The sequence below is a fragment of the Betta splendens genome, chromosome 9 (assembly GCF_900634795.4).
Source record: "Betta splendens chromosome 9, fBetSpl5.4, whole genome shotgun sequence".
Lineage (NCBI taxonomy): Eukaryota > Metazoa > Chordata > Actinopteri > Anabantiformes > Osphronemidae > Betta > Betta splendens.
The window spans coordinates 21,486,999-21,504,284 of NC_040889.2; the positions used below are offsets into that span (position 1 = coordinate 21,486,999).

Genomic DNA, 17,286 nt, shown 5'->3' on the forward strand with positions numbered 1-17,286 from the left:
AAACCCAACATAATCCATCAACCAACAATTTAACAGAATACAACTATGCCATGAAATCACATTTTGGCTGTATATGAGGAATTTACCCGGAGTCAATATAATTGATCAGAGGTAATACTGATACTGATGCCTGCAACTATGTACACTTTTTATGTAAAAGGTGAATTTTTACAGCAAAATATTACCAATGGAATTGTAACACGTTTATTATGGATCTCACACTAATCATGGTGATTGCCACCAGTGTGGGCATGAACCAGCAGTTGCCCTCATGTCGTGACATCTATAAAACCTCATTATTAGTATTTTATAGACGGCATGTGCCTCCGTTGGAAGCTCCGCTGCAGAGCCGGTGAGCACGGGGTTAAGTCTTCCTCCTCTGCCGAGCGTTTATCCCTCATAATGGGATGTGCCACCGAGTCGCTCTGCTGGTCTAAGCTACAGCAGGTCAACGCACTCGGCGCGAGAGGGAGGCGGCGCAACGTGGGCTGAGCCTATTTGCGGCGGAGACGAGCTGCGGAGCCGCTGCCGCTCGGCGCACTCGACCTCAGCGACGACGAGTGGCGCAAAGCGAGCGCCGCCGACGCGCGGACATGGTGACACGTGGATTTCGATAGGTGAGCGGACCTCGGGACCCCCTCCACCCCCACCCCCGCGTCGGATGGATTAACTGCCCGTCGCATGGGTGTGTATCGGCGTGCCGGATCCGCTTGGTTCTCGTTTCCACCCCGGGACCCGGCGATGCGCTCTTTAAAGGAAACGTGTTTCGCAGAGACATCCGGGGAAAGCATCCACGCGCGGCTCCGCATCCAGATATGCTCGTGACCGCACAAAGCCCTTTTCCACGGAGCTCCACGCACGGAAAACCGCACATGCACGTCGGCATGGGCGCGTCGACGCGGCTGTCTCGCTCCGGGCTGCGGCGCGCTGTCGCGCAATGAGACGGTCGGGAATCATCAAGTAGACTTTATTGACGCACAATCCGACAATATGGCTGATCAGAGTAACATCCAGTCCGCCGCCTCCAAGAGCATTCGGCCATTTAAATCCAGCGAGGAGTACCTGTATGCCATGAAGGAGGACCTGGCTGAATGGCTCAACACCCTGTATGACCTAGATATCGGCGCGGACACCTTCATGGAGGCGCTGGAGACGGGCTGCGCCCTGTGTCGGCACGCCAACAACGTGAACCGCGCGGCGCACGACTTCCAGCTGTTGCACCCCGGGGCCGCGCACTCCATGAAGGTTCCGTCCAAAGACGTCGTCTTCCAGTCGCGCAACGTCATCCCCGGCTCGTTCCTGGCGCGGGACAACGTGTCCAACTTCATCGCCTGGTGCCGACAGGAGCTGTGGATCAAGGACGTCCTCATGTTCGAGACCAACGACCTGGTGGAGCGGTGCAACGAGAAGAACTTGGTGCTGTGCCTCCTGGAGGTGGCGCGGCGCGGCTCCAAGTTCGGCATGCTGGCGCCCATGTTGATCCAGCTGGAGGAGGAGATCGAGGAGGAGATCCGGGACCAGGAGAGCCTGCGCGCGGACGCGGGCGAGCCCCCGGAGCGGAGCCCGGTCGCCACGCACGGCGGGCGCGTCGGTCGGAAGAAGAGCAGGCGGAGCGCGGAGGATGAAGATGAGGATGAGGAGGGGGATGAGCCGGATCCAGAGCCGTACGCCTGGCAGCAGAAGAGAGTGTTGTGTGACATGCGAAATCTGGATGAGCTGGTGAGTTTAGCCACGGTAGGAGGGAAAGCAGGCTCGTGACCGGTGTCGTGTTTTTACATGGGGGTGTTCGCACTGGTGTGTGTGTGTGTGTGTGTGTGTGTGTGTGGGGGGGGGGGTCCAGGAGGCTTCACCCGCCGTTGTGTTTTATGCGATTCCCTGCAGCCAGACCGGGTGTGTGGAAATACGTGACGGTGTCCCGTTAGTGTGGGGAAGCAGGTGAAGTCTTCTGGACCCGCCGGGTCGGGCCTGTGCAGAACTTTGGGTTAGCTGTTACATTCCTGCTCACCTGTAGGGCCACAAGGAGATGACTGAGGAGTCACGGGTCAGTCCAGTGATCCCTCATCATCCTTATCTTTGATTCACGATTAAAAATCAATACAATGAACACATCACACACACACACACACACACACACACACACACACACACACACTATCATCACCGCAGTGATGTCCTCTTCGGGTGGTGGAAATGCATTTCCTGCCTTGGGGAATTCAAGCAATCAAGTCTCGTCATTTGTCTTGTTGCACCGGTTGACCGGGGCCTACACACACACACACACACACACACACACACACACACACACACACACACACACACACACACACACACACACACACACACACACACACACACACACACACACAGCTAATGAGCTGACAGCAGAACAGGAGCTCGGTCCGGGCTAGAAAACTGTCATGTAGATGCTGAAAACAGTGTGAGGGCAGCGCGTGACCTCTGTGGGTGGAAACGTGAGCGCGTGTGGAGGAGGAGGAGGAGCATCTGAGCCGACTGCAGGACACCGGCGCCACCGGAGCGGCAGAGCGTGCGCCCGCGCGCCCTTCGCTGTCATTCGCGCTGACGCATCCCACAGTTCTGTGTAAGTGTCATCTGACGGTGACCCGCGCGGGCGTCTGACCGGCCGGGACGTTTGCCTGCTGGGCTTCAAACCTGCCACACGCAGCTGCCTCTGCCCAGAGCGGTCCAGTCAGCCACACAGGGTTCTGTGACGGCGCCGCAGGGCTCACGCGTCCGGTCCGGCCTTCACTTTCACCTCTAGATGTGCTGCACCGTCCACAGCTGTGACAAGATTAATGCTGACTTCATTTTGATGCTGCCTTTAAGGAAATGCATAATTTATCAGGCCATTTATGAAGCCAGCCTATAAATAGACAATAATATTATTGATCAAATGTCATCAATTAATTACCAGGCCATTAACTGCTACAGACCGAGAAGCTACAGATGCTGAATTTCTTATTGAATCGTCTTTATGCTTCGGACGAAGAGGTTCTAAACGCTCACATTTAGAACACGGGAGTCTTTTGTTTTCCTTGTGGCGACGCTCTCACGGTTCCCACAGCGTCGCCCACTGATCTGACGCCACGTGCGCACGTTCTTACTCACCTCAGTGTGACGGCTTCTCACCGGGGAAGTGCTCGTTTCCGACACTTCCCTTTTCCGTTCCAAGGAGATGCCCTGTTTTCTCAGGAACGTCACAGACAGGTTCACGTCTGTTGGCCGCGTGGGCGTCTGCGCGGTTGTAGTGTTTGCAATTGAACCATCCACACCGTGAGATTATCGCATCACGTCCTGCTCCCTTGTAAATGCTCCTCCGCGTCTCCCGTCACCTCGGGCGCCAGAACGCGGCCCTCGCCGGCTTCATGTATGTGTGAGCCGTGGTTCCCATCCCCCACCGCCTGCGCTGGAGATGGACGATCGTCTTGTTGACGACGTGGAGGGGAAGTTGTAGCGCGTTGATGGGGTGGTGGGGGGTGGGGGGTCTCCGTGCTCAGACGAGCAGAGGGCGACGCGGGTGCATTATGCCTGCGTGGCCACTCTGCTCCGCTCACCTCATGGTTCAGTTCATGCATTGAGGGAGCAGAAAGGGAAGTGGGAGACGGCCAGCGAGCCCGGAGTGACTTTACTGTACACTCTGTTGAACCTGACTGCGCTGGATGTTGGTGCGTGAGGGAGAGCTACAGTAGAGCGTGAACGAGGAAAAGTAGGTCATCGCGCTTCGCGCTGGGTCACACTTTGCTGAGGGAGCGCCGCATCCTTCGGCGTTTCTGCCTCCCGCGTCACGTGCGCTCGCGTTTTGAGGGCTTTAGTGTTTGAAAGGTTGTTGTCCAGCGTTGTTTTCCCAGAGTTCCTCTCGGTTTTCCGTGCTGCAGGGTGTTCATGGAAATGGCTGACTCCACGCTTCGCTTTATGCTTTTAACGCCGCGCTGGATGCGACGGCTTCGTCTCGTGACATGACGCAGCAGGTGTCGGCCTCCCAGAGTCGGGCTGGTCTCTGTGGCCTCCTGCAGCCGCCTGCAGCTGCCTGCAGCCTCCTGCGGCCCCCTGCAGTCGCCTGCGGCCTCCTGCAGCCTCCTGCAGCCTCCTGCGGCCCCCTGCAGTCACCTGCAGCCTCCTGCGGCCCCCTGCAGTCGCCTGCAGCCTCCTGCAGCCTCCTGCGGCCCCCTGCAGTCACCTGCGGCCCCCTGCAGTCACCTGCAGCCTCCTGCAGCCTCCTGCAGCCCCCTGCAGTCGCCTGCGGCCTCCTGCGGCCCCCTGCAGTCACCTGCAGGGGGCCTCCTGCGGCCCCCTGCAGTCACCTGCAGCCTCCTGCGGCCCCCTGCAGTCGCCTGCAGCCTCCTGCAGCCTCCTGCGGCCCCCTGCAGTCACCTGCGGCCCCCTGCAGTCACCTGCAGCCTCCTGCAGCCTCCTGCAGCCCCCTGCAGTCGCCTGCGGCCTCCTGCAGCCTCCTGCAGCCTCCTGCGGCCCCCTGCAGTCACCTGCAGCCTCCTGCGGCCCCCTGCAGTCGCCTGCAGCCTCCTGCAGCCTCCTGCGGCCCCCTGCAGTCACCTGCGGCCCCCTGCAGTCACCTGCAGCCTCCTGCAGCCTCCTGCAGCCCCCTGCAGTCGCCTGCGGCCTCCTGCAGCCGCCTGCGGCCTCCTGCGGCCCCCTGCAGTCACCTGCAGCCTCCTGCGGCCCCCTGCAGTCACCTGCAGCCTCCTGCGGCCCCCTGCAGTCGCCTGCAGCCTCCTGCAGCCTCCTGCGGCCCCCTGCAGTCACCTGCAGCCTCCTGCGGCCCCCTGCAGTCGCCTGCAGCCTCCTGCAGCCTCCTGCGGCCCCCTGCAGTCACCTGCGGCCCCCTGCAGTCACCTGCAGCCTCCTGCAGCCCCCTGCAGTCGCCTGCGGCCTCCTGCAGCCGCCTGCGGCCTCCTGCAGCCCCCTGCAGTCACCTGCAGCCTCCTGCGGCCTCCTGCAGCCGCCTGCGGCCTCCTGCAGCCTCCTGGTCCGGTCTCAGGTGGAGCCTGTCGCTTCCCATCAGCCCGTGGTCTAAGTGCTGAGAGCGGCTGAGCCTCATCGAATCAAAGCGACGAACAAGTCGGGCGCTGATGTGATATTTAGGCTCCTGCAGAGTGATTACATTGCTGTTAGACTCTCTCACATTAGCAATGGAGGTATTGACCTTGCAGCTCCTCATTCTTTATCCTCTCAGCTCCCGATGGGCTGTTTGTCACGTGGGCAGAAGAGAGGCATTGATTTTCATAGAATGGTTTACTTGAAGCACTGAATGCTGCTTCCCCCACTATGCTCATAGTACTACCCCGATCTAAAAAACAGATTATTACTAGACGTAGGTTAAAATCAACATTTGGGGCATTATACTTTTTATACTGCTCTCATGGCTTTAATGTGAATCACTGTCATAGCTACAGACTGGAAGCAGCATTTGTGAGGCTCAGCTATAATGAGTCTGTTTGGACGGGATTTCTTCTTGCGCTGCCAATGAAGTTTATGTCTGGGCTCGCTATAAAACTATAAAACTGTGAGTTGTGTGACTCATTTGTCTAATTGTCGGGTTGATGACACAGAGATTTTCATATCCTGGTTCACAGCCCAGTTAACGCTGGTTTCCTGTGCATCGCGTGAGCTGAAGCCGACATGCGACATAAACTGATGTCTCTAATTAATTTCTCACATTAATCTGAATTTTCTAACTTTAACACATTTCTCGTTTTACTGCTGAGCTGTCATTTGCCTCACAAACCCTTCATCCGTGACACTGAGGCCCTTATCTGTTGTTTTTCTGCCCCGCCTCTGCAGGTGGAACCCGTCGGACCGGCGCGATCACAGTATGAAAATGTTTGTATTTCACCGAACTCTGTGTTGATCCTCATATAATTATCATTTATTAAGCCGTCCGTCGCCTCCCTTCGCCCTCGGGTTGTTTGAAGAGAGCATTTGTGCAAAGATGGTTAAAGGACGCGTGCTTGTCCACATACATGCTGTTCACACAGGCTCGTGGGTGGAGCAGCAGTAACTCCTGAAGTTTTCATCCATCCACGCAGGCTTCCCCCTGTGGCCTAGTTTCCTCTGGGCTTATCTGATAGCGAGGCCTGTTTATCTTAGGACGCTTCCAGTCACGACAGAGCCGCGGGGCGCTCGGGCAGAGTACGGGACGGCTCGACTGCAGAAATCCACCTTTAACGGCCGCGTGCGCTGAGTCACGCTGTGCAGCGTCGCCCAGCGTGTCGTAAAGCGCTTCTCCACCGAGCCTTGTGCAGATGGCGCGCATGTCGATCCCTAAAACCACCCTCATGCACATTCCTGTCAAGTGTGTCGTAATGTTCTGCTTTTATAGCGGGGACTTTGGTAATAATTCTCCTTCGCTAACCGGTTGCGGCAGGCCAGCGCACCTTGCTGACTCACACGCGGAGCTTTTATCACACCCGGACCGTCAGCTGGAAGCCTGAGCCGGAGCTCCCGAACGCTACAAACATGTACAGTGTACATTCCTTTGGAGCGATGCCTTCACATGCGCATGTGATCCACATGATTAGTGCTGGACCTCTCCCTTCCCATCTCCACCCTCCATCCCCAGGGTTCTGTTGACCCCTCGGTCTTGGCCTCTTCCACAATCATCCCTTCAGATGTTTGCAGGTCGGGAAAGCGACCGTTGACTCACGCGGAGCCGCACAGATGTGACGAAGCCCCATGCCGTACGCTCTGTATCTAATCTTTGCACTCAGCTGAATGGAGACAAGCCCGGCTGCACAGTAATAATAAAAGCTGCTCCTTCAGCGCTCCTGTCTGAAGATGGACGCAGCAGATTCCCAGCGTGGGCCGTGCTGTGGATGCCGGATGCTCGACCGCGCATCCATAATTCATCCCTGGGTTTTTTATCTGCGTTCCGGCCCCACTTCCGTGACGTTCATCCCGGTCTGCAGCCTGTGCGGTTGTTAATAAAGCGCTCAGACTGTGCGTGTCCTTCACCTTCATCCTGGAGGGAAACGTATGCGCTCAGCTCTGGGGGAGGTGTTTTGTGCAAGAGAGGACTTCACCATAGCAAGAATGAAACAAGACGACTGTGGAGTGAAAAAGGGAACGCTAAGGTTGTGTGTGTGTGTGTGTGTGTGTGTGCGTTACCATAGCAATCTTTCCATTAAGTCACTGTCTAGGGTTTTTCCAAACAGGGTTCGTCCACCGCAGACAGAAAGAAAAAGAGGCAGCACTTGTAGACTCGTGGGCAAATTTAGTGTTCTGCCTAAATAATCTACTCTCCTGGAGGACGAAGCAGATGAGAGAGGAAAGGATCAGAGGAGGCAGGTGAAGCGCTGAGGCCTGGAGCTGGTTCTCCTGTGTAATTAGCATGGTACAGAGAGAAGGGTGTCATTTGGGAAAATAACAAGGTGCCGTCTTAATCTTCTGAGTACATAATGCGGGAGGTCACAAACGTGTGCACGGCCCTCAAAGCATCCTGAGCTCTTTGCAGGAGCCGCCTTAGAGGCCTCTGAACGCGCGGCCCTGCTCGTTCCTCTCCTCCGTTCGCTCCACCGCTCTACTTTCTCTCTCCCGCACCGCCGACGAGTGCGCACACGCCTTCGTCTGCGCGAGACGCCAGGGAAAACTTCAAAGTCGCCCCCGATCACGTGAGCGGAGCCGGGCCCGGGCCACGGCGTCGGCGCTGCTCCACCCTGTTGCTACGTCTGCCTCCGCTCTCCTAATAAGCGGCTCCAACCACGGCGAGGGCCCCGGCTCTGGAGGCAAAACACAGCTGGCCGCACGCGTGACATCACCGCCAGCGCTCTGCCTCACCAGTCCCAGTCCACGCATGTCAACACAGTGTAGTCTCACAGTCACACGGGTCGGAACCAGCGCGGCTCGGCTCCCGCTCACACACGTGTGACTAAACATGAGCTCACGCAGGGGCGCTGATTCTGAGGAACAGGAAGTTGCTGCTGATTCCTCCTGTGTGTGTGTGTGTGTGTGTGTGTGTGTGTGTGTGTGTGTGTGTGTGTGTGTGTGTGTGTGTGTGTGTGATGTGTGCGTCATGCTTATGTGCTCTGCTCTGTGTTGTTCTCCTCAGGTGCGTGAGATTCTGGGCCGCTGCTCGTGTCCAGCTCAGTTTCCTATGATTAAGGTGTCGGAGGGGAAGTACAAAGTGGGAGACTCCAGCGCTTTGATCTTCATCCGGGTGAGCGTCGTTCATTTCAGAGTCATTGTCCATAAAGCTTTAAACACTAAAAACAGGACGGTCACTAAATCCTGACATCACCAAAAGCACAGTCAGGAGCTCAACCACTGCAGGTCTATTAGGAGGAGATTTTCATATGGTGTAGAGTTCCATCCGCCTGATTTGAAAGGGAAAACTAGTTTATATAAAGTTGAATTTGTTTGCTGTTGTTCCCACAACCCAGCAGTTCTGTGAGTCATCAGTTGCCATATCCATAGAAACACATCTATGTTTCAATAAACTATAATTACCCCTGTCCTCACTGTGCGTATGTACATTAATGTAACTTGGCTCAGAGCACAGGAAACTGTGAGGCTCGCACCAATGGAGGCGTACAGTGCCGGCATATGGTGCCGTGTTGTTACAAAGAGGACAACGTACAGCAGCGGCAGAAGATCCACTGGGCTGCATCAGAGCTTAATGAACTGGTTCAACTGGCGAAAATGTTGTGATTCCTGTCTTTCATGCGACACAAATGCTCTTGAACTGGTCCACTCCCAGGACTCTGCTGCTTTCCAGTGAGACGCAAATAGAACCTGAGGTCATTTCCTGACTTGGCTCATGCCTTGGCCGTTGTCTGGCTCCGCTTGTCTCCGTTTCAGCGTAAGAGCTGCCGCCGTACCCAGACCGGGCCTCAGAGACTGGGCCGGGCAGGAAGGTGGATCACAGCAGGGATCGATGCGCTATCGCTTACAGCCACATTAATGGGCCCTTCAGATGCCTGCTTACAGTACAGGCCGGACCCTCAGCTCAGTCAATATGTGTTTGAAAGGCACCGCTGCGACCAGACAGGGACATGTGATACAGTATCACACTATTACTCATGATGGAGACTAAATCCATTGTTTGTGATAGGTAAGTTCCCAAAACAGACACAGCATCAGTTTGGCACATATACATGGACACGTGTATCCTATATGTGTTAACAACTTAAACAAAATACTACTGCAATTGTGAGGTAAAAAAATCAACAAGAAGCAACAACAACAACTGTTTTTATACTGTGTGTGTGTGTGTATTAGCGTACTTAGTGTGTGAGCCGTGTGCCTGTCAGATTAGCTTGCCTCACGCTGCCTCTGCCCTCTCCTGACTCCTCACTGGGGGGATGACAGTGATTATGCATATGCCTGAGCAGCTACTAGTGCACCCAACACACTTCCCTGATTCATGTGAGGGCGGCGTGCCGTGCAGGCAGCTCCTTTCAGAGCCAACAGGCCGCTGTTCAGCTGCCAGAGCTGTGACAAGGATCTGGGGATGAAGTGGGGGAAGCAAAAGGGTGAATGAGCCGTATGAACAGAGCGGCAGTTAATAAGGCATCTTTGTCCCCAAGGAGGTCACTCCTCGAGGGGAGGAAATGACTTCAGTGGTGGAGAACAACAGAACAACAGAAACAGGGAGCTACAACTTCGTTTTTTCAACCCACAAGCAAGCGTTCATGCCCCCCACAATAACGACGAGAAGTCTCTCGGTTCGCTGTTGCCATAGAAACAGAGAATGGGCCTCTCTACGATGCTGAGGACCCTGATACCCCTTTAGTGTTTGGAAAAGAAGCAGCTGAGCCACAGATCTAAGTAGAGCATGGTCCCAAAACGTCTCTTCAGGCTCAGCAGCCTCCTCAGTGCAGCCGCAACGTGATGCTGTAAACATGAAATAAGCGTCTTAATCTTCCCCTACACGGAAACAAGCGGTACATCGCCAAAGATTTAAGACTGTAAATATCTCGAAGGGATCATAATTCACATAGCATTTCATTGTGTTGTGTTGTTGCCTGCAGTGAATTGAATGGGCACGCAGTTTAAATGTCAACTCAGCAGCTAGCAATTAACACAAACAGTATGAAGCCATGTCTGCACTGGGCTCAACAGCATCTTTATTCTATTGTTTGTTTGCCTCTCTCTTTAAGCCTCTTCAAGTTAATTTTGAGCCTCTTTAAAGCAGGTTGTTGTGATCTTACTATTGTGTCAGTTTATATCAGTGATGGGTTGAAAATACAGTTTCTTTGGTTCCCTGGTTACTGTACAGCATCACACAATCGGTAAACAGTCACCTGTTTGACACAGGACCAGAGGAGAGTAAGCACTTGATGCTCTCAGGTCTGACAGAGATAAGCAGATCAGCTGTTTTGACGGATTTTGTGCAGCGGCGGATGAAAGCGGCGTGCGGTGGATTGGCAGGGATTGTGTTGGCGAGGAGGTCAGACTTTGGTGCATATGTCGAGGCCGTGGCCTCTGACCGCGCTCGCGGGCCGGGAGATGAGAGGCCGTGAGGATTTAACGGAGAAGAGAAATAAATCTAGTTCCAGGCCACGCGTGTGTGCCACCACGGCTCTGAGACACCGATACAAGCCGTGGCTGTGAACCTAAGGCGGGGGATCCGTCCCCTGCCGTCACATTAGCCCTGTGAAGCCCCTCGGGTGTGATCCTGTCCACCCACCCCCCTCCGCTGAACTGAACTGAAATGGCAGCTGAGAAGCTGAGGACACCCGGGGAGGACTGTTACCATGCAAATTCACACCGCTGCCCTCTGAAATCGGGGTGAGGCCAGCGGAGAGACGACAGAGCCTGGGCCCAAAGAAGAGTGTACTTTGGCTCTTTCTTTTCCTATTACCACACTGTTTAATAGTGCGTTGGCATGGCGATGCGCAGACCTCATAATGGCAGCAGCTGGGAGTGATGTGGGAGAGAGAGGCCTGTGTGGGAGGGTGGAGGTGTTGTGTAACACTGACGCCCTGCCGGCCTTTCGCGAGCCGCTGAGCTTGTGACATTAGCATATCCATGGACTGGTATGTGTGGTGGAGGTGGAGCATATCCAATGGTTTAGCCCCTTGATTTGTATGTTAATGGTCCCGTTTCCTCCTCCAGGTCCTTCGTACCCATGTGATGGTGCGCGTCGGCGGGGGCTGGGACACGCTGGAGCACTATCTGGACAAGCACGACCCGTGTCGCTGCGCGGCTTTCGGTGAGGTCCCGTCCCATTCCCGATCAGCCCCTTGTGAAACAGCTTCACTGTGGTCTCACATTCACAACCGGTGCACCGTGCTCAGTCTCCATCCATGTCTACGCTCATGTTGATGAACAACAAGGCAGACGTGCCCTTAGCTGTGCCGGGTGAGGCTGTCCGGCCTCTTCCCACACTGCTGCTGCTGAACGGTCCGGACAGCTGAACGGTGCTCAACTTTGATGATGACCAAACACCATGAAGTGATGAGGGAAACGCGCCCTTTGTGTCCTATAACTGCTCGCAGTAAATGATGGGACCATCAGCTCCTCTCTGATTGGCTCCTTTCATCTCTATTGCTCAGGAGTGGCAACAGTATTTTTATCCGCTGTTGCGGTCCGGCAGCGTGACGCCTCCGCGTGGCTGTGGTGTATTTCTAGGTCTCTTAATGATCTCTCAATGAAACGTCCTTTTAACGGCCTATTGTCGATCTGTCTCCACAGCCCACCGCTACCACCAGGCCAAAGCCAGCGGCCAAGGCCAGGGCGCCCAGAGCAAGTCCTCGAGCGCCCACTCGTCCCGGTCCACCAGTCCAGGGCCACACTGGCGGAATGACGGCATCGCGCCCTATAAGCCCCCCTCCGCTCCGTGTGCCCCCCCCTCCTCCTCCTCCTCCTCCTCATCCACGCGGCCGGGCCGCTCTCACAACCCCTCGGTCCCCGCTGAGCCCGGCTCCGCCGCGGCCCACGCTCTGCTGCCGCGGCCGCCGCGGGACCGCTCGGAGCCGCGCCACCTCAACCCCCTGAGGTGAGTGGGTGTCCGTTCATCCAGGCGTGGAAAGGCGTGATGACAGTGTCAGGGCTGGCCCCAGACAGACAGCTGTGCACCACACGCTCACAAACACGGAGGCATAAACACAACAGATACACATGCCAGCGAGCCACAGATTAGGCCACAGCAGATTTGTCTAATCTCAGGTGACATTGCACTATTAAATCCGCCGGTCACAGCGCCCCCTAGTGATGACACATGGTCTCTCCTCTGCTTTCAATGAGTTCCCCAGACAATCGACTGTCTGTGACAGCTGGGATTCTGTGTGAGCTGCTGTTGAAGCCTCTCTTCTCATGACATGACTAACAGACGCTCCAAAGCCAGAGACCAATGAAACCACACCGGTCCTCTGTGATGGGCTGCTGTGGTCTGGTTTGATGTTTCTCCATCAGTGATGGCAGCAGAGCAGGAGCATGTGAAGATCATGGCTCTTTATATACAACGGGCAAATATGGGATGGAAACACAACAGAGTGTGCTCATGAAGCTGTCAAACAGCTGATCTGTCCACATACCTTGCCCGTATTTTAGACTTTGTCTGTGCCATGGTCGACATAATTGGATGCTGAATAGTGATTTGGTTTGGCTTCCAGCCAACGTGCGGCTCAAACCAGACGGTGCGATGGGTCATTGGAATTAGCCCGTGTTGGTGGGGCATCTTTTTTAAGTGCACCGGACTAGATGAAGTCTAATCTACCCCCCAGACAACTGTTCACAGCTAACTGGGGAAATAGGTCAACAGGTGAAACCTCCCGACACAACACGGACTCTGAAATCAGAAAAACAAAAGGCTCCCGTTAAAACTAAGAACAGCAGCGTGGTGTGATTTCTAAATGTACTGATGGCTCGACAACAACTTACAACTTACAATACTGTTATTAATGATTAATTAACTAATTATTACCTGTAAAGATATCGCATGTTAGGACACGTACACACACACACACACACACACAGGAAAACAGGACTTCTAATCCTGCCCCGACGGGTTATCATCTTCTCTGGAACCCCCCCCCCGCTGGCTGTTCCAGGAAACACCAGGCCTTAGGTCAGAAATACTCGTCCATGTCAAGCAGTGTCACTTCATACATAACGCGTTACCATCGGAGCAATAGTGACCAGCAATATGACTCTGTCTGAGTCATAATTTGAGACACTCCGTTTCTGCCATGTTATGATTAATACAAATAAATCTTTGTTTCCTTTATGTATTTCAGGAATAAGGAGACAATGATGCCAGTGACCAGGCGTCTGTCTGGGGACAGTGATTCCTCTACGGCCTCCTCTAAGGGAGGAGGAGGAGGAGGAGGAGGAGGAGGAGGGGGGGCCCGGTTGTCGCTCGGTGGTCCCTCACGGCGCGCTGGTGAAGAGGTGGTTCTGCTTGTCAACCGAAAGGAGGGGAGGCACGTGATCGAGAGGCCCGGCGCCGTGCACGGGCGTCCGTCCCTGCCCCGCGCACGCAGCCAGTCGCGGGAGCGCCCCGGACTCGTTCCCGCGCTCAAACCCAACCCGCCGCAGGGACCTGCCGAGGCGGCGCGGGCGCCTCGCGCCGAGCGGGGCCGCTCCCTCGCGAGCGAGGGCCAGCGGAGGCTCCACGCGCCGCGTTCTCACAGCCAGAGCAAGCTGTCCGGCCGCACGCGGTCCAACGACGCGAGCCCCGGACCGCCTTCCAGCTCCAGGGATGCTCTCCCACCACCTTCAGACAGGAGAGAGGACCTCCGGGTCAAACAAGCGCCCCCATCCTCTCCCAGACCAGGTTGCGGTTTCACCAAGAGGCAGTCGTCCTCCTGCTCTAATTCACCTATTAAAGGGATCCTGAACAACAGTAGCCCCAGCAAGAAGACTGTAACTGCTCCGAGACCCCCCGCCCCTCGCTCCCCCTCAGTAGGGAAAAGCAGGCTACTGCCACCGGTCACCTCAGGGGGTCGGCGTTCGCCACACTCATCACCCCGCAACTCGCACCATCACGCCGCCCGGCCCCTCCGGACCCCCCAGGGCCCGCGCTCTGCCGGGCGAGGCCACCACAGGAACTGGTCGGAGCCTGAGGAGGAAGGACCGGACTTTAGCTTTCAGATGCTACCAACGCTGGATCCCCAGAGGGAGCAGGACCTGTATCGCAGCTTCGAGGCTGAGTTTTTGGCCAACACGCAGCAGGCTAGAGAGGTGGGCGGTAAAGCTCCCGGACGCGCTGACCCGCGCGGAGCTGGGACACATCCCGCGCCAGCGCTCGCTGATGCTAATGTTACTGACTCGGCCTATTCCTCCTCGAACTCCTCCACCTCCTCCCTGAATGTGGGGGCAAAAATGGGACCTCTCCCTGACCTCAGAGAATCCAAGAGAACTAATCCTCGTCATTTCCCACCAGATGACCCTTTAAATATACTCTATGGCCAAAGTTTCGGTGCACCGCATCAGGGAGAGCCTGTAAACTGGGGGGAGCGAGGTCTCAAGAAGCTCCCGGCCATCTGTAGCTCAGTGGAGGAGAGGGAGCCTCCATCTTCTCTTCCCAGCCTTGGAGGAACAGAGTCAGAAGGCTTAATGAATCAGTTCTCAACACGGCCTACTTTCCACTGTAGGAACATGAATGGAGAACTCAGAGGCCAGCATGGTCAGCCGGGTTGGGAGGCAGGAGCTGAAGGAGACGTTCCCCTAGAGAACCACCAGCCCAACCTACCGTATGACTTGGACAATGAGGACGAGAGCGACGGCCTCCCGCCCCCCGAGGCCTGTCCGTCGCCGGTGCCCCTCCCGCCCTCTGACGACGGCTCCTTCCAGGACTCCTCCAGCGAAAGCTCCTCCATGTGCTTAAGCCTGAGCGAGTCGCGCTCCGACTCCCCCCCACCGCCGTCGCCGCTGGCCAACGGCGACGCGGACGCAGAAGCGCTGCAGACTAAGAAAGGGCAGAAGAAGACAGGGAGTCTGGTCCCGATCGCTCAGCACAAACTGAAAACCCGGATCAGGCCTCGTGTTGACAACAGACCGGACAACAGCCCCTCGCGAATCCCCACCCCGGTCACTTACAGAGATCTGCAGGCTCACAGCAACCGCTCCCCGTGCCACACCCCACCCCTGTCCCCCCCGAGCCCCCGCACCGCTGGCCCTCCGGCCACATGTAAGAGCCTGCACCAGGCCTTCACCGACATGATCCACCCCCAGCCACGCTCTGCAGCCATGGGCAACAAGGACTGCTCCTACCCCGGACAGTCAGGGAGCTTAGACACTGAAGCTTGGATGTAGAACCAGCGCTTCTGGCACAAGAGGTTGTTATAATGACTTTGACTACTGTGTAAAAAGGAACCCATGACTGCTTCCGCCGCATGTCGCACACACTCCGTTACATTTAGCTTCTCACATTGCTGTTTTGTTGCACTTAAGCCAAACTATTTATTACCAAAGGACTTGTTTTTCTTTTTCCACTTACTGTCGTTTTAACGCGTGCATGGGGATGCTTTTGCCAGTCAGACGGCGTTCTTCTCACGAGACATGTGCAAACGTCGCGGTGGATGCAGAGCGACGGGGAGAGGGAGCGTAAGGCTGCCATGTGGCTCGCCGTGGGGCACGGCAGCGTGCCGGGGATTTAAGGCTGTAGCTCCGGAAACACTAAACCTTTGGTCACAACAGTTGGCTCCCTCTTGTGGTTTGCCATCACAGCGCCGCTCGCCTTGAAAGTCAACATGCTGGCGTGGTCGCTGTTCCTCTTCATACACGCTCATATTTACAGTACACTAATAGGTAATGCCCATTATTCTTATGGCTTCATCACCACCACACGCCCTTCAAGGTTCTGTACAGTCCGTTTTTTCAACTAGCTAATGTGCAACTAGGTTTTAAGATTATGTTCGATGCAGTGAAATGCACTGAATCAGTTTGTGTCATTTTCACTGAGTTCCATGTTAAGGGTTCTTCTACATATGTGCAGAAGTCAGATACATAAGAGAATGAATGTGTAAATACACGTTGGTATTTTGTGTATATAAATGCATTGAATCTATTGTTTAATGTACATATTCACTGTATTAAGTTCTGCGCTGCCTTAGCTATGCAATATTGGTGTTGGAAATGCCTTGATGATTCCCTTTGCCTTAAAACCTGTTCACAATTTAGGTTTGAATGTTTCGCTCAACTTTGCTAAGAGCTATTCGATAACACTACATTACCATGAAATTAACGTGTTTGAGTGTGAATGTGTGGCAAACGTGATACAAATGCCAATTTTAATGATAAGTTATACTTGATGTAGGTGTACAAATTATGGTAGAGACTTAATTTATTGCCTCTGAATCCAGATAAGCCAGTTAACTTATTCAGAAGATTATTTCCAGAGATATGGCACAATGTGTGGTGACATCTAGTGGCTGAAAGAAGAAATGTTTGATTCACCGTAAATAAATATGGTATTTCTATGACACAATGCCATTAATTCCATACTTGCACAGTATGGAAGAGATATTGCACAGTTGGTATTGGTTTAAAACCGGACGTTAACTGCTTTGTTTTGGTGTTTAACGGGCGTTGATTCAGTGAAACGTATTTGAAAGTAGAAAAAGTGGTGTCAGTGCCCTGTAAAAATCCACCTGTCTGGTGTTAAATACTGTATTTCCCAGAGAACCTGGGAAAAAATATCAGTAGAAACGATCAAAGAGAACGTTCATCATCTTGCAGGACACTGACAGCAAATGACCGAAAAGAAAGGAGTATGCATATCTATGTGAACACATACTGTACGACAATATGAACAGTTCAGCAAGTGGTGTTGGTCTAACTTATTTATTTATGAAACGAGGTCTGAGTGGACACACGTTACTGTACTGTAAGTAAATATGTAGGCAAATCCAGAAGAGGTGGGACTTTTTATCAACAATAAACTGGATAAGAGACACAAATGTTTAGAACGGATCTGTTGATATTAGAGACCAACTAGAGCTACAGTGATGTAATTTGTAGCTGGGTGTGGGTTTCACCTGCATAAACGCTTTTATTATTGTATTCTGAATAAATGATAATTAAATTACAATTCCACTTGTTTGGACAGACACTTTCATCATTCAATCATAGCACTGCTCCACGACTCTCTCTCCTCTCTATCCCCCAATCAGCGTAGAAGCTGAATGTTCACCATCAGACCATTTCCTCATATTTTACTAAAAGATCAGTTTCAGGTTTGCTCGACTTCGTTGAATTTGTATGTTTGAAACAGCAATACTGCAAGATGTCACTGTTGTTTTTTTTTAAACTGAAACTTTTTGTCAAGTTGTTCTTGTAATAAATATTTCCTCTCAAGAAAATTTGCGT

At 54.1% G+C, this 17,286-nt stretch overlaps 1 protein-coding gene across 1 annotated transcript; it reads left to right on the forward strand.

The window, feature by feature from the left end:
* Positions 1 to 439: 439 nt before the first annotated feature.
* Positions 440 to 17,279, forward strand: gas2l1 (growth arrest-specific 2 like 1). Its single transcript, XM_029162213.3, has 5 exons — positions 440 to 1,719; positions 8,081 to 8,188; positions 11,089 to 11,185; positions 11,668 to 11,971; positions 13,212 to 17,279. Exons 1-5 carry the CDS (start codon positions 991 to 993, stop codon positions 15,229 to 15,231), a joined length of 3,258 nt encoding a protein of 1,085 aa, XP_029018046.1. The 5' UTR covers positions 440 to 990; the 3' UTR covers positions 15,232 to 17,279.
* Positions 17,280 to 17,286: the final 7 nt, after the last annotated feature.

What these genes read in the sequence shown, in the direction of transcription:
- gas2l1 (XM_029162213.3), top strand. Translation starts at nt 991, where the DNA reads ATGGCTGATCAGAGTAACATCCAGTCCGCCGCCTCCAAGAGCATTCGG. An exon ending in TGCGAAATCTGGATGAGCTG is followed by an intron (nt 1,720 to 8,080) that starts GTGAGTTTAGCC and finishes TGTTCTCCTCAG; the next exon opens with GTGCGTGAGATTCTGGGCCG. An exon ending in GTGTCGCTGCGCGGCTTTCG is followed by an intron (nt 11,186 to 11,667) that starts GTGAGGTCCCGT and finishes CTGTCTCCACAG; the next exon opens with CCCACCGCTACCACCAGGCC.